General features: G+C 38.3%; 2 protein-coding genes across 2 annotated transcripts; one reads left to right on the forward strand and one right to left on the reverse strand.

The window, feature by feature from the left end:
* Positions 1-948: 948 nt before the first annotated feature.
* On the reverse strand, positions 949-14,704 carry LOC109428652 (choline transporter-like 1). Its single transcript, XM_019704455.3, has 5 exons — positions 14,407-14,704; positions 5,033-6,104; positions 2,451-2,730; positions 2,220-2,382; positions 949-2,133 (listed from the first exon to the last, which is right to left on the reverse strand). Exons 1-5 carry the CDS (start codon positions 14,512-14,514, stop codon positions 1,687-1,689), a joined length of 2,070 nt encoding a protein of 689 aa, XP_019560000.3. The 5' UTR covers positions 14,515-14,704; the 3' UTR covers positions 949-1,686.
* Positions 14,705-15,303: 599 nt separating this feature from the next.
* LOC109422480 (ribosome biogenesis protein BRX1 homolog) lies at positions 15,304-16,766 on the forward strand. The gene is made up of 2 exons (XM_019697269.3): positions 15,304-15,604; positions 15,668-16,766. The coding sequence occupies exons 1-2, from the start codon at positions 15,443-15,445 to the stop codon at positions 16,679-16,681; spliced, it is 1,176 nt and encodes a 391-aa protein (XP_019552814.3). The 5' UTR covers positions 15,304-15,442; the 3' UTR covers positions 16,682-16,766.
* The last annotated feature ends 663 nt before the right edge of the window (positions 16,767-17,429 follow it).

Raw genomic sequence — 17,429 nt, forward strand, 5'->3', positions numbered from 1 at the left:
TTCACAAGAGTGATCAATTCAAACCTTAAAAATCTTAACAACTTTCTGGAAAAGTTTGAAATTTTATTAGAAGGCAGATATCTGCTTCTTTCTAATTTTAAGCACAATATTTCACACACATTTTGAGAGTAGAAGTACCGTGAGGTCGCCATTCACCGCTCATGCCCCATTCACCGCTCATTTTGGGTCAATCATACAAAAATGATCAAATGTTAGTAAAGTATCGTAACAAAAGTGAATGTAACATGCTGCCACATCAAAAAACTTTCGTTTCACCAAGTTTTTATATGGGTGTATCTGAAATCACGTTCTCAAAACATATTTCTCATACTGCGCTGCAGGACAACATGGGAACTGCTCAGTGCAAACAGTGGAAAAAACATCCAACAGGTAAAACCCGTTAAAGATTCCATTTTGACAAAACAGGATGAACTGAACGTCATTAATCATCAATACTTTGGTAAATAAAAGTTATTTTGTTTTTATAAATGCATAGTTTCTGTGATACCATGAAAAAATAATCGAGTGAGCGGTGAATGGATCCATTATGAGCGGTGAATGGATGCATGAGCGGTAATAGGAGCCAAGAGATAACACATTTGAATTTTTATGTTTTCGGTTGTAAACATATTTTACAATCGTTTTATATTTTTTCTATAATAACAACATAATAGTTGAGTTGTTAACGTAAATTAAAATGCAACATTCACAAACATCGATTTTTAATGTCATATACTTTACGAAAATGCCGTTAAATGAGCGGTGAATGGCGACCTCACGGTACTTGTGATAAAAAATAAATCAAGATGTTTCTAGCACTACTTTTTTTCGATTCCCATTTGAAGTAACATTTTGTGGGGGCCCCGGAAATGTGGGGGCCCGGGACCATGCCCCCCTGCCCCCCTTAAATCCGGCCCTGTGAACATGGAAAACAAAGAACGAAAAATGTAGAGCGTTACAATTTTATTCGATTTTCAATTCTTACATTCAATACAAGTACAATAAGTAAATATGTTTTAAAATTTAGCAATTCATCTTATAAACTGTTACTTCTATCATAATCTGAACCGAGCACATTTGAACATTCAATATGGTGTAATAAAATCTGTAAAAATAAACTCTTCTAACAATGTAGTATCAAAACTGGACCAACTATGTAAATAAGATGGAAGGTTCAATGACATCCTGATAGTTTAATGAAGGACTATAAAATGAAAAACTTTAATTAGGTATATAGTTGAATGATTGACTTATCCAAAAACAGGACAGTTTTTTACATGAAATATCGTTTGCCAAGTGTATATAATAAATATTATATAAATATGAATATGCGTGTTTATCGCTGCAAAAATATGTTTGAGCCTATTTTTTGAACAAGTGATGTAATTTATAATGTGCCAACATTAATTAAACAATATATTTTGGATGGATCGTGTTCTAACAGAGAACAATACATTTTCGTTTCTTGCGAGAGTTGTACAACGTCAAAAGACCTACATTTTCCTCATTTTTAACTTTAGATTAAGTTGCTTCAGCAGCTAGTTTTGTTTGTGTGAAGCGATGAGATTGTTGTTGTAAAGCACAATTAGTCAAACTGTTGTCTTTGCCAGAGGAGACATTAACTGTTAGGCTTAATATTAGACTGTTACGTTTCAAGTTCCTTAGTGAGGTAATGCATTGGTCATTTTATACTGTAGCCTTATCGTCAATTTCAGTCATTTGCAAACTTTGTACGGAGAACGGCTGTTTTGTTATGGGGGCCAATTCGACTACCTGCATCGGAGCCTCTACGGCATCTGGTTCTGGGCTCTCACCCAGCAGGTGGGCCAGGTTGCTTTGCTTCCAGCGGCCGGAGTTTCCGTTGATGGTGCGATCTTCACATACACACAGGAACAATGTATCCACTACCATTTCATACAGCGAGAGCACGATGTGGGCGACGAAGAACGAGAATAGTGTTATTATGATTACCGGTGCCATGTAAAAGTGAACATCCGGATTGTCTCGAAGCATCAAAATGCTGATCAAACCACATAGAGCAGCCACGGCTAGTTTTCCTAAGAATAGTACCAAATCGCCAATACCGTTTATGGTTGCCACTTGTAGAGCATTAGTTACCAGTGCATTCCAAGCCTAGAAGTAGAAGAATACCAATTGTATATTGTATTGAAATAAATATACAGCGAAGGTATAAATTAATTAGTAGTAAACCCACTTACAATTTTCGCTGCTGGGCAAAAGTTGACACTCTCAATCGCAATGACCGTGTAAGCGTTGTGATTCAAATAGCGAATGAATTTCTCCAACAGCCAAAAACTGCAAATGCAGCACTTCAAACAACAGCTGGCACACTCGGAACCTTCCTGCTGGTGTCGTTTCAATCTAAAATAAGGAAAGAAAAATGCAACGATTATAGAAATCCTTTCAAAACTGCCCCGCTTCATACTTACTTGGCATACAAATAGGTGAGGATCAGTCGAGGTATCTTGAACAGCGTGATGATGAACGAACCCTTCGCTACCGAGCCGAGATGGTACTTGACGAGTTTGGCGATGGCGTTGAGCACCGGCGTGTCGGTGGGTTTGCGGAAGTACCAATAGGCAACGGCACCGGAGATGACCAACTGTTGGCAGGCAAAGATGAACTCGGTCGTCCACACCAGCCCGATAATATAAATCCATAGCATGTGGCGCAGGAAGTCAGCCTCGGGATATTCGACCAAATCAAAGGCTACAAAACAAAAGCAAAGACATTATATCGCACTACTTAGCTCTCTACCTTACTTAAAAACTTCATATAGGGTATCGGTTCCCTTATTAAGCATGTGGCTCCCTTTTTCATCCTACGAAAAACAAAGGATTGAAGCGCTGTTTGTCTTATTTCTTACTTTTGTATTTTTTGTTAGAAGTGAGCACCAATGAAAACAAAAAGAACGGAATCAATCGGTGCCGTAATCGCTTGTTTTCGAATATGATGAATATGGGAGCGTGAGATTACTGATGGCACACATACCCTAGCAATCAACTTGTTTTTTTTTTGTAATTTATTTTTGGACTTTGTACATGTTTCCCATACTATTTTGCATGGTTCTAGAACTGAAAACAACATGAAACGACCAAACGACCAAAACGACAATTCAATTAGGATATCATATAGTTATTTACACTCCCGTTCAAAAGTTTGGGGTCACCCCCTCAAAAACATGTCATTTTTTTAGGCCCATATCTCCGCCAATTTGCGTCCGATTTCAAAACCCTAGGTTTCATTCAAAAGATAATAAGTCAAAGAAACTTTGAACATGATTTAAAAAAAACTTTTTCAAAAAATTTTGTATGTAAACTTAACCTAAAGTTGCCAAATTTTCTAAAAAATGAATATAAACTTACGGCAGTGTCGCTGGAAGTTGGGTCGACCAAATTTTAAGATGAGAGCGGTAATATGACCCATTTTCTATTAGCTTTCAACTGCTTTTTACAGAACTTAGCTAAAAAATCTAGAAAAAAAGTTATTAAGTAAAGTAATCCTTGATGTCATCGACCAAAAGTTTGGGGTCACCCCTCAAAATGCTGTATCGGCCAAAAGTTTGGGGTCACTATCGTAAAACATGGAAAAGTGATTTGTTGATATCTTTGTCACCTTTCATTCAATTTTAATTCTTCTTGGCTTATTTGAAACAAAATGAATGATACTTACTGCATAGACATTGAACCACACATATTTGTTGAAATTTACATACTAAACATTAACGTAAAGTTGCCTCATATTTTGAAGCGTGGTAAAATGTGCTAACTTTACATAACATTTTTGTATACAAAAATCGTTAACTACGTTAAGTTGAAGACATCAAACGTAAATTTAGTTAATTATCTTTGAAATGAGCCAAAAGTAATTAAAATTGAACTATAGATGACGAAGATATCACCAAATCACTTTTCCATGTTTTACGAAAGTGACCCCAAGCTTTTGGCCGATACATCATATTGAGGGGTGACCCCAAACTTTTGATCGATGACATCAAGAATTAATTTACTTAATAAATTTTTTTCTAGATTTTTTAGCTAAGTTCTGTAAAAAGCAGTTGAAATCTACTAGAAAATGGGTCATATTACCGCTCTCATCTTAAAATTTGGTGGACCCAACTTCCAGCGACACTGCCGTAAGTTTATATTCATTTTTTAGAAAATTTGGCATCTTTGGGTTAAGTTTACATACAAAATTTTTTGAAAAAGTTTCTTTTAAATCATGTTCAAAGTTTCTTTGACTTATTATCTTTTGAATGAAACCTAGGGTTTTGAAATCGGACGCAAATTGGCGGAGATATGGGCCTAAAAAAATGACATGTTTTTGAGAGGGTGACCCCAAACTTTTGAACGGGAGTGTATGTAACGAGTTTTAAAAAGTTGATTTTTGAAAAAAAATCGAGTTTTGCAACGAGTTTCATACAAAATTTTATGCAATGATTTTTTTTATAATGCAACCTATTTGAGTTCCATATTGTTCAACTCAAATGAGTTGAATTATGAACCTTATACAGTTATTTTTCATTATGCAAATCATTTCAGTTGCATAATGAAGGGCCCATATAGCCGAGGCGGTAAACGCACGGGTATTCAGCATGACCATGCTAAGGGTGACGGGTTCGATTCCCGGTCGGTCCAGGATCTTTTCGTAAAGGAAATTTCCTTGACTTCCTTGGGCATAGAGTATCTTCGTGCCTGCCACACGATATACGCATGCAAAATGGTCATTGGCAGAGGAAGCTCTCAGTTAATAACTGTGGAAGTGCTCATAGAACACTAAGCTGAGAAGCAGGCTTTGTCCCAATGAGGACGTTACGCCAAGAAGAGAGAGAGAGAGAATTGCATAATGAACCAGTACGGAAAAGTAGGTCATTATGATACTGAAATGAGTAGCATAAAGTTGAAATTTTGATATTGAATTGCATAAAATGTTTTTACGATCAGAGTAAATTTCAGTTACTATGTACTATTATTAAACAGGCAATTACGTTATTTCATTGCAAACAACTTACATTTATAGGTGTTGTTGTTGACGGACATGTCGGGTTTGATGGCGGCTTCGGACTTGTTGGGATTTTCCTTAAGTTGTGTGAACGGTAACAATGGTTTCACATTCGGATAATTAGCAGTGGCTAAACACACGATAACCACCATCCAGAACGACAAGAATACGGCCAATGCAATGAACGCCAGTACTGGGGGTCCAGCCAATCCGGGAATTTGCAGCATACATTTACCAGCCTCCTCGAATAGGGCCGCCAATCCACTCAGCTTTTCGCGTAGATAGTAGATCACCACCAGCAGAATGATCATGATGCAAGTAGCCAAAATGGCCAATACGTAGATCGTTGTTTCATTACGTACCAGCTCTTCCAGATAAGACAGCTTCGTGTCGGTGTCAATCGAGTGCTTTTGCTTGTAGTAAGACCACCATAAAACTGCGGTGATTCCAATGCTGGCAACAGCGACGAAAATACAAATCAACCACGAAATGATCGCAGTAAGCCAGTGAAGCATCATAATGAGTACGATTGAGAAAATCAAACTCAACCCTACAAGCAGCAACACGGTTGGCCATGTTTTGTAGATGTCGCTAAAAACTTGCTGAGCTGCTCCAAAGGAGTTCACCAATGCATACATGTCCTTGACCACCTTGGTCGGGGCGTTCTTTCCCGATGGGATGCATCGGTGCAGCACCGAGCTAGACTCGTAAACGGGAAACTTTGGACACGGTCCAGCAAACGCAAAATATTTCGGTCCACTCGCATCCGGGGCCGTCAGCAGGCTCATGTTAAAATCATACCGGCAATACTTTGTGTCCCGCTCCTCGTAGTAGCGATACAATTCCATGGCATTGCCGATCTCCTTCTTGGGGCATTCCTTGACACATATCTTCAAAGTCTGCCGCAGCTCTTTGATGTCCAAGAAGAACACATACGGCTTATCCATGGTGTTCATTCCGGACAGCGGGAAGTGCGAGAATTTTTCGTTGCTCGACACGCCACATGTGTTACCGAACGAATCGTACCCATTGATGACGCGTAACGGGTTGCCGTACACGAACGAAAATACTGCGATGACAAGCTGCAAGATATAGAGATAGAAGAAACAGACAAGCGTTAATTAATATACCTACTGGTGAGCGGCGGGGAGGAAGCAGAAAAATGCGACTTGTTAGTTATTCGCATTAGTTCATTTATATGCTAAGGCTATGCCGGGAGGTACGGGAGTGTGCGTCACTCGTGAGTCACATATTACAGCAGGCTATTATAAATGCAGATCTGCACGATTATTTCTTTAAAAAGTTAGAGCAGATAAGCTACACTCAGCGAAAAAAACTAGCGAAATTCATCGAAATACCTTATGAAAATTTGCTATAACTAATTCTTATGAATGCCGTAAGAATATCTTATGAAAATTGATCGTGCTTGCTATGACAAATTTCATAAGATAGACTTATGAAAAGAACAAAAAAAATCTGAAAATGATGCAGACTGGATTCGAACCATGAACGTCGGGATCACCGAGCCCGTGTTTTATCCACGCGGCAACCGACGCTTGAATATACTATGTTGCTAAACATGAATAAAAGCCAAGCTCTGAGACGATTTTACGTCATAGAGTGACCTTATGAAATTCATCCGAATCATTATGAATTATTTAAAGGCCGTTTCATAAGTTGAGCCTTATGGAAATCTCAAGGTTATTTGGCTGAGTGTATGAGAAGCTTCTAGTTTGCATTCTTTTTTTCTAATGTATATTTTCAAAACGAGTTGGTTGAATGATTTTGATTACAAAGTATACACGCTAAGAAAATGTTACTCTAAAATGAGTAAGATTCACACAAAACTGAGCTAAACTGGAACAGCTCAAAAAATGAGTAAATTGCATTTCCAGCGATAGCGCTGGCCCAGATGCAAAAATCCAACTGGTTTAAGCCGTATAATATTCTTCACATCAGCAAGAATATTATACAGCTTAAACTGATAAGATTTTCGCACTTGGGCCAGCGCTAGCGCTGGAAAAAAAATTTACTCAATTTTGAGTTGTCCCACTTTAGCTCAGTTTTGTGTGAATTTTCTGACCGTGTAGGGTGACGATGAGTATTATCGGCAGGTTTGTTTTCTTCGTAATGGGAGGAGGGGGTTTTGTCGGCCAAATTTTCTGAAACTTGGTCGTATAATTCAGCTTGGTTGGGAAGGATTTGAGGCCAACTCTGAATTCGAAAGCTTTTAAAAAATCCCAACAACGAAGAAAACAAAACTGCCGAAAATACACAATTTCCTGTATAAAGCCGGCATTCGCGGAAAATGGGCTATTCGGGGTATTGGAATTTGGGATATTGGTTTTCGGGGTAATGAAATCCTGGCTAACCCAAACCGCCCCGCCCCCTTTTGTCCATACAAAATTTGTATGGAACATAGAATTTAGTCAGAAACCCCGCACCCCACCCATCTAAGAGTCCACGTAGTTTACCAGGGTGTCTACTTCTACTCGTTTACAAAAATAAATTTCCATGATTTTTCAGGTTTTTTTCAGGTCTGAGAAAATTATTCCGGATTCAGAACAACAAATATAGTGTTGTATGTGTTCCATCAGTAATCTCACGCTCTCATATTCATCCTATTAGAAAACAAGCGATTACGACACCGATTGTTTCCGTTCTTTTTATTTTCGTGGGTGCTCACTTCGACTTCTAACAAAAAATACAAAAAAAGAAACAAAGAGCGCTTCAATCCTATGTTTTTCGTAAGATAAAAATGGGAGCCATACATTCGGCAGAAAAGAGTGGCGGCATTAGTAGATTTATTTATGGTTGAACTTCTGGCAGAAATGGAGCATCTCAAACTTTGCGGCGGTTACTAGATTATTTGTCAATTAATAGTTTTTTTATGTAGATGTAGATGGGAGTCTTCAAGAAATTTGGACAAATATAGCGCATTTAGTTCACTACTGGACTATCGCAGTAGTTTTCAAGAGTGCGAAGACGCAAATAAAAGTGCGCGATTGCATCCAATCGACTCGGTGTCTTCAGAGCACTTATTCAGCATACATCGAAAAATTAGTGCGCCGAAGACATCAATTTGATTTGATGCAATCGCGCAGTTTTATTTACGTTTTCGCACTTATGAAGACTCAGTGCGCAGTTCAGTGGTGAACTACACTACAACAGATTTTCGCGTGTCAAAAATTCCGATTTTCAACTGCACGAACAATATCTATATAAAAATGCAGTGGCATACGTGGGACCGCGCATAACTTGCGAATGGATGGTCCGGTTTGGGTCGTCTGAGTTTTGTTCTGTTAGTTTTCACCCAAAAAAGGTTTATGAGGCAAAAACATGAAGAAACTGAGATTTTTTAAAAATTGGTTTTCCATCAATCCGCGTACGGAGACTTGGTCTTGAAATGTCAAAAAACGCAGTAGGCAAGACAAAGTTTGCCGGGTACAGCTAGTTTTGTATAAATCAAGCTATAAATTCATGATGGCATAAGATGATAATGTGTTGAAAAAACATATTAGGAGGATTCACTAAACAGCGTAAACCGATTAAACTGGTTAAACGTCGCGATCACCAAGGCAATCTTTGATTATTTCATTCGCAAAATCATTTAATATTTCAAACAAGCAGAAAATTGGCAGCAATTTAATCTGTTAAGTGAGTACCCCTATTATGTAATCATTTTTAACATATAACATAAAATGTAATGAAATTTTTACATGTCATTAGAAACTGCATGGAATTTTTTACTGTCGACATTTTTGAAAAAAAGCAAGTCTGATTCCAAAAATTATTCGAAAAGTCAGTACAGAAATGTCTTTCAAGAATTCGCTTATTGTTTTAAATTCCATATATTCATATATTTTTTTAAATATGAAAACATCTAAACTAAATTGCTGACGCAGTGTACGATTTGGGTCCAAAATGACCCTAATGCCAAAGGAGGTTTAAAGAACGTCACCAGAAACTAGACCTAATTCACTCAAAATCCTCACTCTTTACATGTTTTTCTTGAGAGTTTGTTGAAAGTTTATTTACATATTCTGGTAGAGATATGTTAAAAATTCCATCAGAAATTTTTCCGGGACTTCTGGATTTCCATTGATCATTTAGAAATGTTGGAGTACTGTCTATAATTTCTGTGAGATTTAATTTTTATTAGCTACTGATTTTAATTATTAGGTATACAGATAATTTTTCTAGTCATTTTAAAGACGTCTCATGTTATTTTTTCTTTAATCTGGAAATTCCTTCTAGAAATTTTCGAAGATCCAGTAGTAATAAACAAAATCTTGAAGCATTTCAGCTTTATTTCAAAGCCATTAAGGGACTGTTAGAAATTTCTTCCCAGCTTCGGTCGCCATGTCCCTTCGAAAATATATCAAAATCAACTTTCTGAGTTCCGAAGAATACTATTGAAGAAATGCAAGAAATGGTTATATATACTTCACCCGAATTTCTTTAAGAAATTTATATAGGTCTAGTTCAAACTAGTTTCATTAAAAAATTCCTTTACACCAACAGGGTTTCTACTCATAAAACAAAATAAAATTTCCTGAGTTTTCTAGGTTTTTCCAGGGGAAAATTCTAAATGGCAATAAATTAAAAATTAGCCCAAATTTCATAAAATTACTATTCTTCTCAAAAACCATGCAAAAATTTTCCTAAAAACCTTTGTAACGTTTTGACGTTTTTATTCTATTTAAGTAAAATAAAGTTTGAATTCAATTAGATTAAATTGTTATATTTTTTGAATATTTTGACTTTGATTTTAGAATTTGTTTTTTTAAATAATTCATTATTAGTTTTAATGATTAATTTAGTTTAATTTGTAGCTTTTGACGTTTTTCTCTTTTTAAGCAAAATTACCATTGAATTCAATCAAAGAAATTTTGTATATACATTTTTGTTGTGTTGTTTAGACGTGTTTGGAAGACTGCGTTGAGCAAGCCAACCAAATATTCATCGCCTAATATTTGAGTAAGCGAAAAGACTTACGTAACTAGTTTAGTATATTGCTTAAACTATGTTAGGTTTAATGCTAGATTAGTTAATAAATAGAAGAACTCTCCCGTTGAACTGTCATTCAGTTCTAGTACGTTTGGAGATCAGTCGAGCCACGGCCGTTCGAGAAAGCCCTTGAGAGTAGAGTCGTCTAATTAGTCGGGCAAATCAAAAGTGAACCGGTGATCTCTCGTACGCGAAAGTGGCGCAAAAGCCATGAGGTTTTAAGGTCCTCTTGAGCAAATTCGGCGAACGGTTACAACTCAAGTTAAAAATTTTAAGGAATAATGCGCAAGATTTATTAAAGATATTCGCAAGATATTCGCAAGATATTCCATTAAATCGCTGGATTCTTTCAAGAATTGGTTATCAAAAATCTTACGAAAATAATGCAAAATCGGTTGAGGATTATTTCTAAACTTTTCCAATAGTTCTTTTGGGTTAATTGCAAGAAATTGCTTCGACATTTCCATTTACAATGACATCTAAATATTCTGAAAAATAAGGAAAAATATTCAAGAGTTCGATCAGTAATTCCACAGACTGTATGACCGTAAAATTTCATAAACAATTTTAAATTTGAACTTGAATATTTGTACTTAGTGCTGGTGTATTAATGTTTAGATTTCGAAATTCTACCCATTATTCTTTCTTTACTCTCTGTTTGCATCACGTTGGCAGCAGCACGCTGACGTAGTGTACGGTTTGGGTCAAACATGACCCTAATGCCAAAGGAGGGTTATATCACAGAGAAACAGACGTCACACTCTTCATCGCTTCCCACCGATCACCTTTTTAACGGTTGATTCAAATATTCAGTAGTAGGTCGATTGAGCACTCGCTGCGCTGGTATCGTTTTCGCTCTTGTTTGACGTTTGCTCCCTACCGCCATCTAGTGGCGGCCCGGCCAAACACAGTACATTTAGCATTGGGCGATTAAGTTTTCGTGACGATGTTTTTTAAAGAAAATTGTTCTAAGTGTTACGTCTGTTGCTCTGTGGTTATATCTTTCTTTTAAATTCATTTCCAGTTTCTCGTAGTTTTTTCTTAAAATTATCAAGGATTTTTCTTTTCTGGCTTTCTCCAGTTCTCCCAAGTACATCCATAGGTTTTCACGTATTTGCTTCCATAAACAGCTCTTTCTGAGATTTTTCACGATTTCAGGTTTTAGAGGTTTTTCACGGGGTCTCTGCTGAGTATGTACAACCCCCCGAACTTTCTTCCTGAGTTTCTCGCAGGATTCGTCCCAGAGATCTTTCCAAAGTTCTTGCAGGAATTTCTCGTAGTGGTTTTGGGATAGTTTTTGAATAGTTTCTCTATGGATTTTTGCAGCAGTTCTTCCAGAGATTTCTTCAAGAGGTAGTTTTCAAATATTTCTCGTGGATTTCCTTGCGGGAATTTGCAAGTAGTTTCTCCCGGGATTACTTTTAGAGGTTTTCAGAGTTCATTCTTAGATCTCCTTAATATTTCCTCCTGGGATTAGTCATTAGTCCCAGAACTTTTCCCGAGATGTCTCAGTTTTTCTCAGGATTTCTTTCTTAGTTCCACTCGAGATTTCTCCAATAAGTCTCTACGGAGATTATCGCAAAACTTGTCCGGAATTTCTTCCGATATTTCTCCGGCAATTTCTTACAATAATTATGATAACGATAATTTATTCCAGGAAATATTCCGAGACAAATTCTTTGAAAAAATCCTGCAAGAACTCCGGGAGAAAATTTTAAAGAAATCCCGAAAAAGGAGCATCCAGAATCTCGGGATAATTATTGGTAGAGATTCCGGGAAGAGCTCTAAAAACATCCGAGAAAATCTATTAGAAAATAATCCCTGGTGGATCACTGCAAGAAATTAAATAATCAACTACAAGGAAAAACCTTGTTCGAAAAACAAAATCAAGGGACGAGCTCCATGAGAAATAAACTCTCTTAAACATCTTAGGAGAAAGACCAGCATAAATTCTAAAAAAAACTCTGAGAGACATCCCAGGATTAACACTGGAAGGAAGCTCCGAGAGAATCTCAAAAGTAATCCCGCGAGAACCTTTGGGAAATATACTAGCTGAAACATCTGCAGAATTCAAAGGAGAAACTCTAGAAGAAGGCTATCGGAAATTTTTGGAAGAAATCACAGGAGAGAATTCAGAAGAAATCCCGGAAGGAGTGTCCGCAGAAAATAAAGGAAAAACTCCTTGAAACCGTTGGAGGAGTTTTAGTATAAATCCCAGTAATAACTCCTTCAAGAGGAATCACGGGAGAAACTCAAACCGAAATTTCACGGAAACATCTGCGGTATATCCTGAGAGAAACTGTTATGGAGATCTCGGAATAATTTCTGGTAGCAACCCACGGGTACTCTGGGAACAATATTGGGAAAACCTGTATAGAAATTCTGTATGATTCCCGTAAAAAATACACAAAAAAACAGAATCCTAGAAGATACTCAAGGAGGATTCCCGAAAAGAAATGTTCGAATCTTGGATAAATGCTGGTAGGAATCCGGAAGCAATTCAAAAACGAATACCAAAACTAATGACGTGAAAAAATACGGAAGGAATCTTGTAAAAAAAACCCTTTGAGGAATTTCGAGAGGTGTTTCCTTCCAAATAAATTTCAGTAAGAAACCCTGACATAATTTCTGGAAAACCGTTGTAGGTGGTTTTCTAGCACTACATAATCGACACTTTTTTTATACAGACCCATTAGTAAACTTTTTTTTTTATATCTGTATTAACGAGATTTTTAGCCCTAGGACTAGTTCATCTCGGGACCCACGCTTTAATTCCCTTCCGAAGGAAGAACTCACATTTCGCGAGTTTGTCGGGAGTGGGATTCGATCCCAGGTCCTCTTCGTGATAGTCAAGTGTTCTAACCATCACCCCAGGTCTGCTCCCATGTAGTAAACTATGTGGACTTTATTTCTGAGTAGCTCTACTGTAGTAGCAATATTCGCTACTTGTTATTCATACGATTCATAAACATATTCATCAAATGTTATATTTATCATCCCTCATGATCCCTACATCAGTGCAAAATTTCTCTGAGTATTCACGATATACCCCTATTATTTCAGGTTTTTCCCTGTTAAATAATATTCCCTGAGGATTCTCGGTTTTCCAGGTAGTAGACACCCTGTTTACATATGTATTGGTCCGTTCATTTTGTTTGCAAATGGACTAAACTCATTTACAACAACCGGTGCGAACGCTATCAGTTTATTTTGTTTGATCTAATATGATAAATATTCGGACCTGATATAGAACGCCAGCAAAGTTAAAAGGAAACGAAAAGACAAAATTTGAACATTTAATGACCACCAAGATTTTTTTTCATGTCCTCGAGTAATCGAGAGTTTTTGATATGTTTATAACAATTTGTATTATTTTTGCATTTGCATGAAGATTCTAGTCCACAATTGGCTTCTTTAGCGGCGTTGAGATAATTCCATATTCTAAATCTGCATGCCAAATTGAGCCAAAATCCAAATTTTCATGAATTTTGGTGCCCGGGAACCTGTTTAAAAAATCAATTTGTACTGGACGGACTGCTTGAAGTCAGTTGTGAAATGTGAAGCTGTCGAAAGATGATTTCGATCTAGCCATGTTCAAAAATTCAAGTCATTCAGTTCGAAATTGGCTGAGTTACAGCAGCATGTGCCCAAAATAGGTGCTCCTGCCCAAATGGTCCCAGACCCTACAACAATAAAGTTCTAAAAATCTCGAAAAAATCATAGTGGTTTAGAAAAAGGTGCTTTTTCGTATAAAATCAAAGAATTAAACATTTTTTCAAATTTTAAACTGAGTCTACATTTAAATAGCATGTAGACTACATAAAAATTTTCTTTTTGTGGTCAATCAAAATAGTAATTAAGTTTGAGCTTTAAAACGACGAAACATTACAATTCCATCAGGCATCAGCAGCGGGTCTTGCATTTACGTTCGATCAATAAATACAATTATAAAAACAATTTTGTATTGTCGCACTGAAGAAGGCAATTCTAAGCCCAATCATAAAACCCATAAGCTTGTGCAATCTGAAGCTTGATTTTTCCGCTGAATTTCCTTTCATTTTTCTTTCTTAGGATTCGGCAATGGGCAAGTCTCACAAATCGTCAAACTCCTGCGCAACTGGGGACATTCTGTGCCCTTGCTGGGTCGCCGACACGACCCAGATTGTTCCCGGGCGGCAAATCGACTCCATCATCCAAGCGAGATTTTGCCCGGGCGTGGTTCGCGAAAAACAAGCAAAACAATCGTGTCTACAAGAGTGCTAATTTAATTCCGTACTTCTTTTACGATTCCTTTTGCGGAAGAGAACGGATTATACAACGGGTGTGAATGTGTGTATTGTGCGCTAAATGCCCGTTTCGGCGGACCACACTTACCAAAGCTATCCAAAACAGAACGTAGACAACAAGCCAGAAAATATCCGTACATCCGCGGACGGCCGTCGGCTGGTGCTGTTCGGAGGGTTTACTCTCGAAACATCCCATTTTGCGGCACTTTTGGAACCACTATTTCACTTTTACTGGGGTAATTACACTTCACTAGCACTAAAAATTTAGGAATTTTTCATATAAATTCCATCGAGATGACGCGATCGCGCTTCCGCCAACAGTGCTTTGCTATGCGTTTGCGGAGAGACTCACTCACTAGTCACTACACTACACAACTGCACTACGACGACGATGAAGGTGGGTGATTGATGATGGCTTTGCGCTTTGTATTTTGTGTAATTTGCTTTGATGCTTCCTTCGTTCTGCTTTTAGCGGTTTGGCTGATGTTGATTGTTTTGATGGCGTCCGCGTCGGTTTATTACTGGCGTGCTCTTTCATAGTGACGTGTTTTTTGGTTTAAGCATAAGGTTATTAGAATTTAAAACGGTTTTATGTATTCTTAATGCTGGGCAAGTCTGACTTTTCACTTTATTGTAATTTTAAGAGTTATTTATAAGATGTTGTGTTATAAAACAATATAATTTTGTGATCTAGATACGACCCTACCAGAATTTTGTCTAGTATTTTTGAAGCATGGTCCACTGCACGAATTTGTTCTGGCCTGCTTACTCTCACACGAAATTTGACGTTTGAGCGGTGTCGGCACCTCTCAAACGTCAAATTTCGTGTGAGAGTAAGCAGGCCAGAACAAATTCGTGCAGTGGACCATAAGTTGCATACTTTTACAAAGGGCCTAACAATCGAATCGCTTCTTTGATAATGCTTGCTAAGGGATGTGAGTCGACTGTTACGAATAAGGATGTCAACGTCAAATCGGAGAGAAGAGACCGACAGAACTTGATCGAAAATCCAAACCGCGTGTTGTCGTTCGGCTGTGAAACTCGTGCGCTGATTTTTTTTGTGAATTTCCTAACAATTCTGCTGTTTATTCAGCATTTTCCGGTTTAATTTATTCACTCCAACAATGAAGCCTAAAATGGACAGTAAAAAGCTTAAAAGCAAGACCGCCAAGCTGAAAAACAAGGCAACAAAGAAGCGCAAATTGGAGGATTTGGATGCTTCGTCGGACGACGAAGGAATCCAACTAAAAGATACCAGGCAGTCGGACGAACCGGTACCCAAAAAGGTTTGTTTCCCAACAGAGTTAAGTTGAGAGGGCATGATTGAGATTGAAAACTTTTTATTCCAGACAAAATGGGTAAACAAGCAGCGTGTGCTTGTCCTATGTGCCAGAGGAATCAATCATCGGGATCGGCACCTGATGAAGGATTTGAAAACACTTATGCCGCACCACCGTTCCGAACCGAAGATGGAACGCTGGAAGACACTGTCGGTGGTCAACGAGATGAGTGAAATGAAGCACTGCAACAAGGTGGTGCTGTTCGAGGGCCGTCGCAAACGGGATCTGTACATGTGGTTGGCTAACGTCGAGAAGGGCCCATCGGTGAAGTTCCTGATCGAGAACATCAACACAATGGGTGAGATGAAACTGACCGGTAACTGCCTGCGCGGATCGCGCCCAATTTTGTCATTCGATCAGGAGTTTTCCAAGCAACCGCATCTAGCCGTAATCAAGGAACTGCTGACACAGGTCTTCGGTGTCCCTAACCACCACCCGAAGAGCCAGCCCTTCGTCGATCGCGTAATCAGCTTCACCCATTTGGATAATCGCATTTGGTACCGGCACTTCCAGATTTTGTCGGAAGACGGTGGCCTGGCGGAGGTGGGACCTCGATTTGTCATGAATCCGATCAAAATTTTCGAGGGTTCTTTCGAGGGTGACGCGATATGGGAAAACGCTGACTATCAGAGTCCGGCCAAACACCGTCAGCTGCTGCGAAAGGCCGCCAAGGATAAGTATCTGAACAAGCAGAAGCAGAAGGTCGACCAGGAAGTCAACGCCCCGAAAGTGACGCACGATTTCGACAAATTCGCCGACGTTTTCCAGGGCGATGACGAAGAGGAACAAGCCAAGGAACTGCTGGAGAAGGAAGAACAGGAAGCAGCGGAGGATGAAGAGCGGAAGGCGATCGAGGAACAGCACAAGAGGATGAAGAAGAAGGACGAAATTAAGAAACTAAAGCAACTAGCGCAGGCGAAAAAATCTGGCAAAGCTCTGGCCAAGGGAAAGAAAAAACAGAACACGGCGCTCAAGGCCAAGAAAAAGGGAAAGAGCAAGGTCCAAGCGGAAGATAGCGACTGATGACCTTTCGGATGTTGGATTTCTTTTCTTTTGATGTATGTTACTAATATGAGAAATATAGAGTACCGTGACATCACCTAATTCCGATCACTTATTTTCGATTCCAAATTCCGTTCACCCCATTTGTTTTGCACGGTGTGAACGGAATCAAGAACCGAAGAACAGTGATTGGAATTCAGAAAATGTCACTCAAACAAGATTCAGTGTTGTCAAGTTAAGTATGACAAACTTCCATTATATTCATTCTCAGATGAAGCACGGCAAAGTGATCTATGAGCACTTCCACATCATTTAATGGAAATTATCTTTAACATGGCATGGAATGATGTGGACATCGAACTCGTTGGATGGAATAGAATTAATAAAACGCGATAATTGCTAAAGCTAAACAGTTAATTTTATTCAATTTACATTCTACCGTGTTGTTACAACGTTTTGACGGCTTGATGGCAGATTTTCCACTATAAATATAAACACAACCGTAACCCTAAAGTATTTTTTGCAATTTCTCATCGTAATAGGCTGTTTTACCTCACGCAAATCTGACAGGAAAAGGCCTACTTTCCCACACCAAATCAACAGTGCTGTAATGGTTCATTACAGCACTGATTTGCGTTGCGTAATGAACCATTACAGCACTGTTTTCAGTTTTGGTCAACTTCTTGATGCTTTCTGGACGCAGTTTTGAAAAATTGTGACAACTGCACAGTATAACCTGTTATGTTCAGATTTTCTTAAACATGGCTAT

Source organism: Aedes albopictus, chromosome 2 (assembly GCF_035046485.1).
Source record: "Aedes albopictus strain Foshan chromosome 2, AalbF5, whole genome shotgun sequence".
Classification (NCBI taxonomy): Eukaryota; Metazoa; Arthropoda; class Insecta; order Diptera; family Culicidae; genus Aedes; species Aedes albopictus.

Bases quoted from the DNA above. Each gene is read 5' to 3' on its own strand.
- LOC109422480 (XM_019697269.3), top strand. From the start codon at position 15,443: ATGAAGCCTAAAATGGACAGTAAAAAGCTTAAAAGCAAGACCGCCAAG. The intron at 15,605-15,667 runs GTTTGTTTCCCA...TTTTTATTCCAG, and splicing joins ACGAACCGGTACCCAAAAAG to ACAAAATGGGTAAACAAGCA.
- LOC109428652 (XM_019704455.3), bottom strand. From the start codon at position 14,514: ATGGGATGTTTCGAGAGTAAACCCTCCGAACAGCACCAGCCGACGGCC. The intron at 2,383-2,450 runs GTAAGTATGAAG...TCCTTATTTTAG, and splicing joins CTCACCTATTTGTATGCCAA to ATTGAAACGACACCAGCAGG. The intron at 2,134-2,219 runs GTAAGTGGGTTT...TTCTACTTCTAG, and splicing joins TTTGCCCAGCAGCGAAAATT to GCTTGGAATGCACTGGTAAC.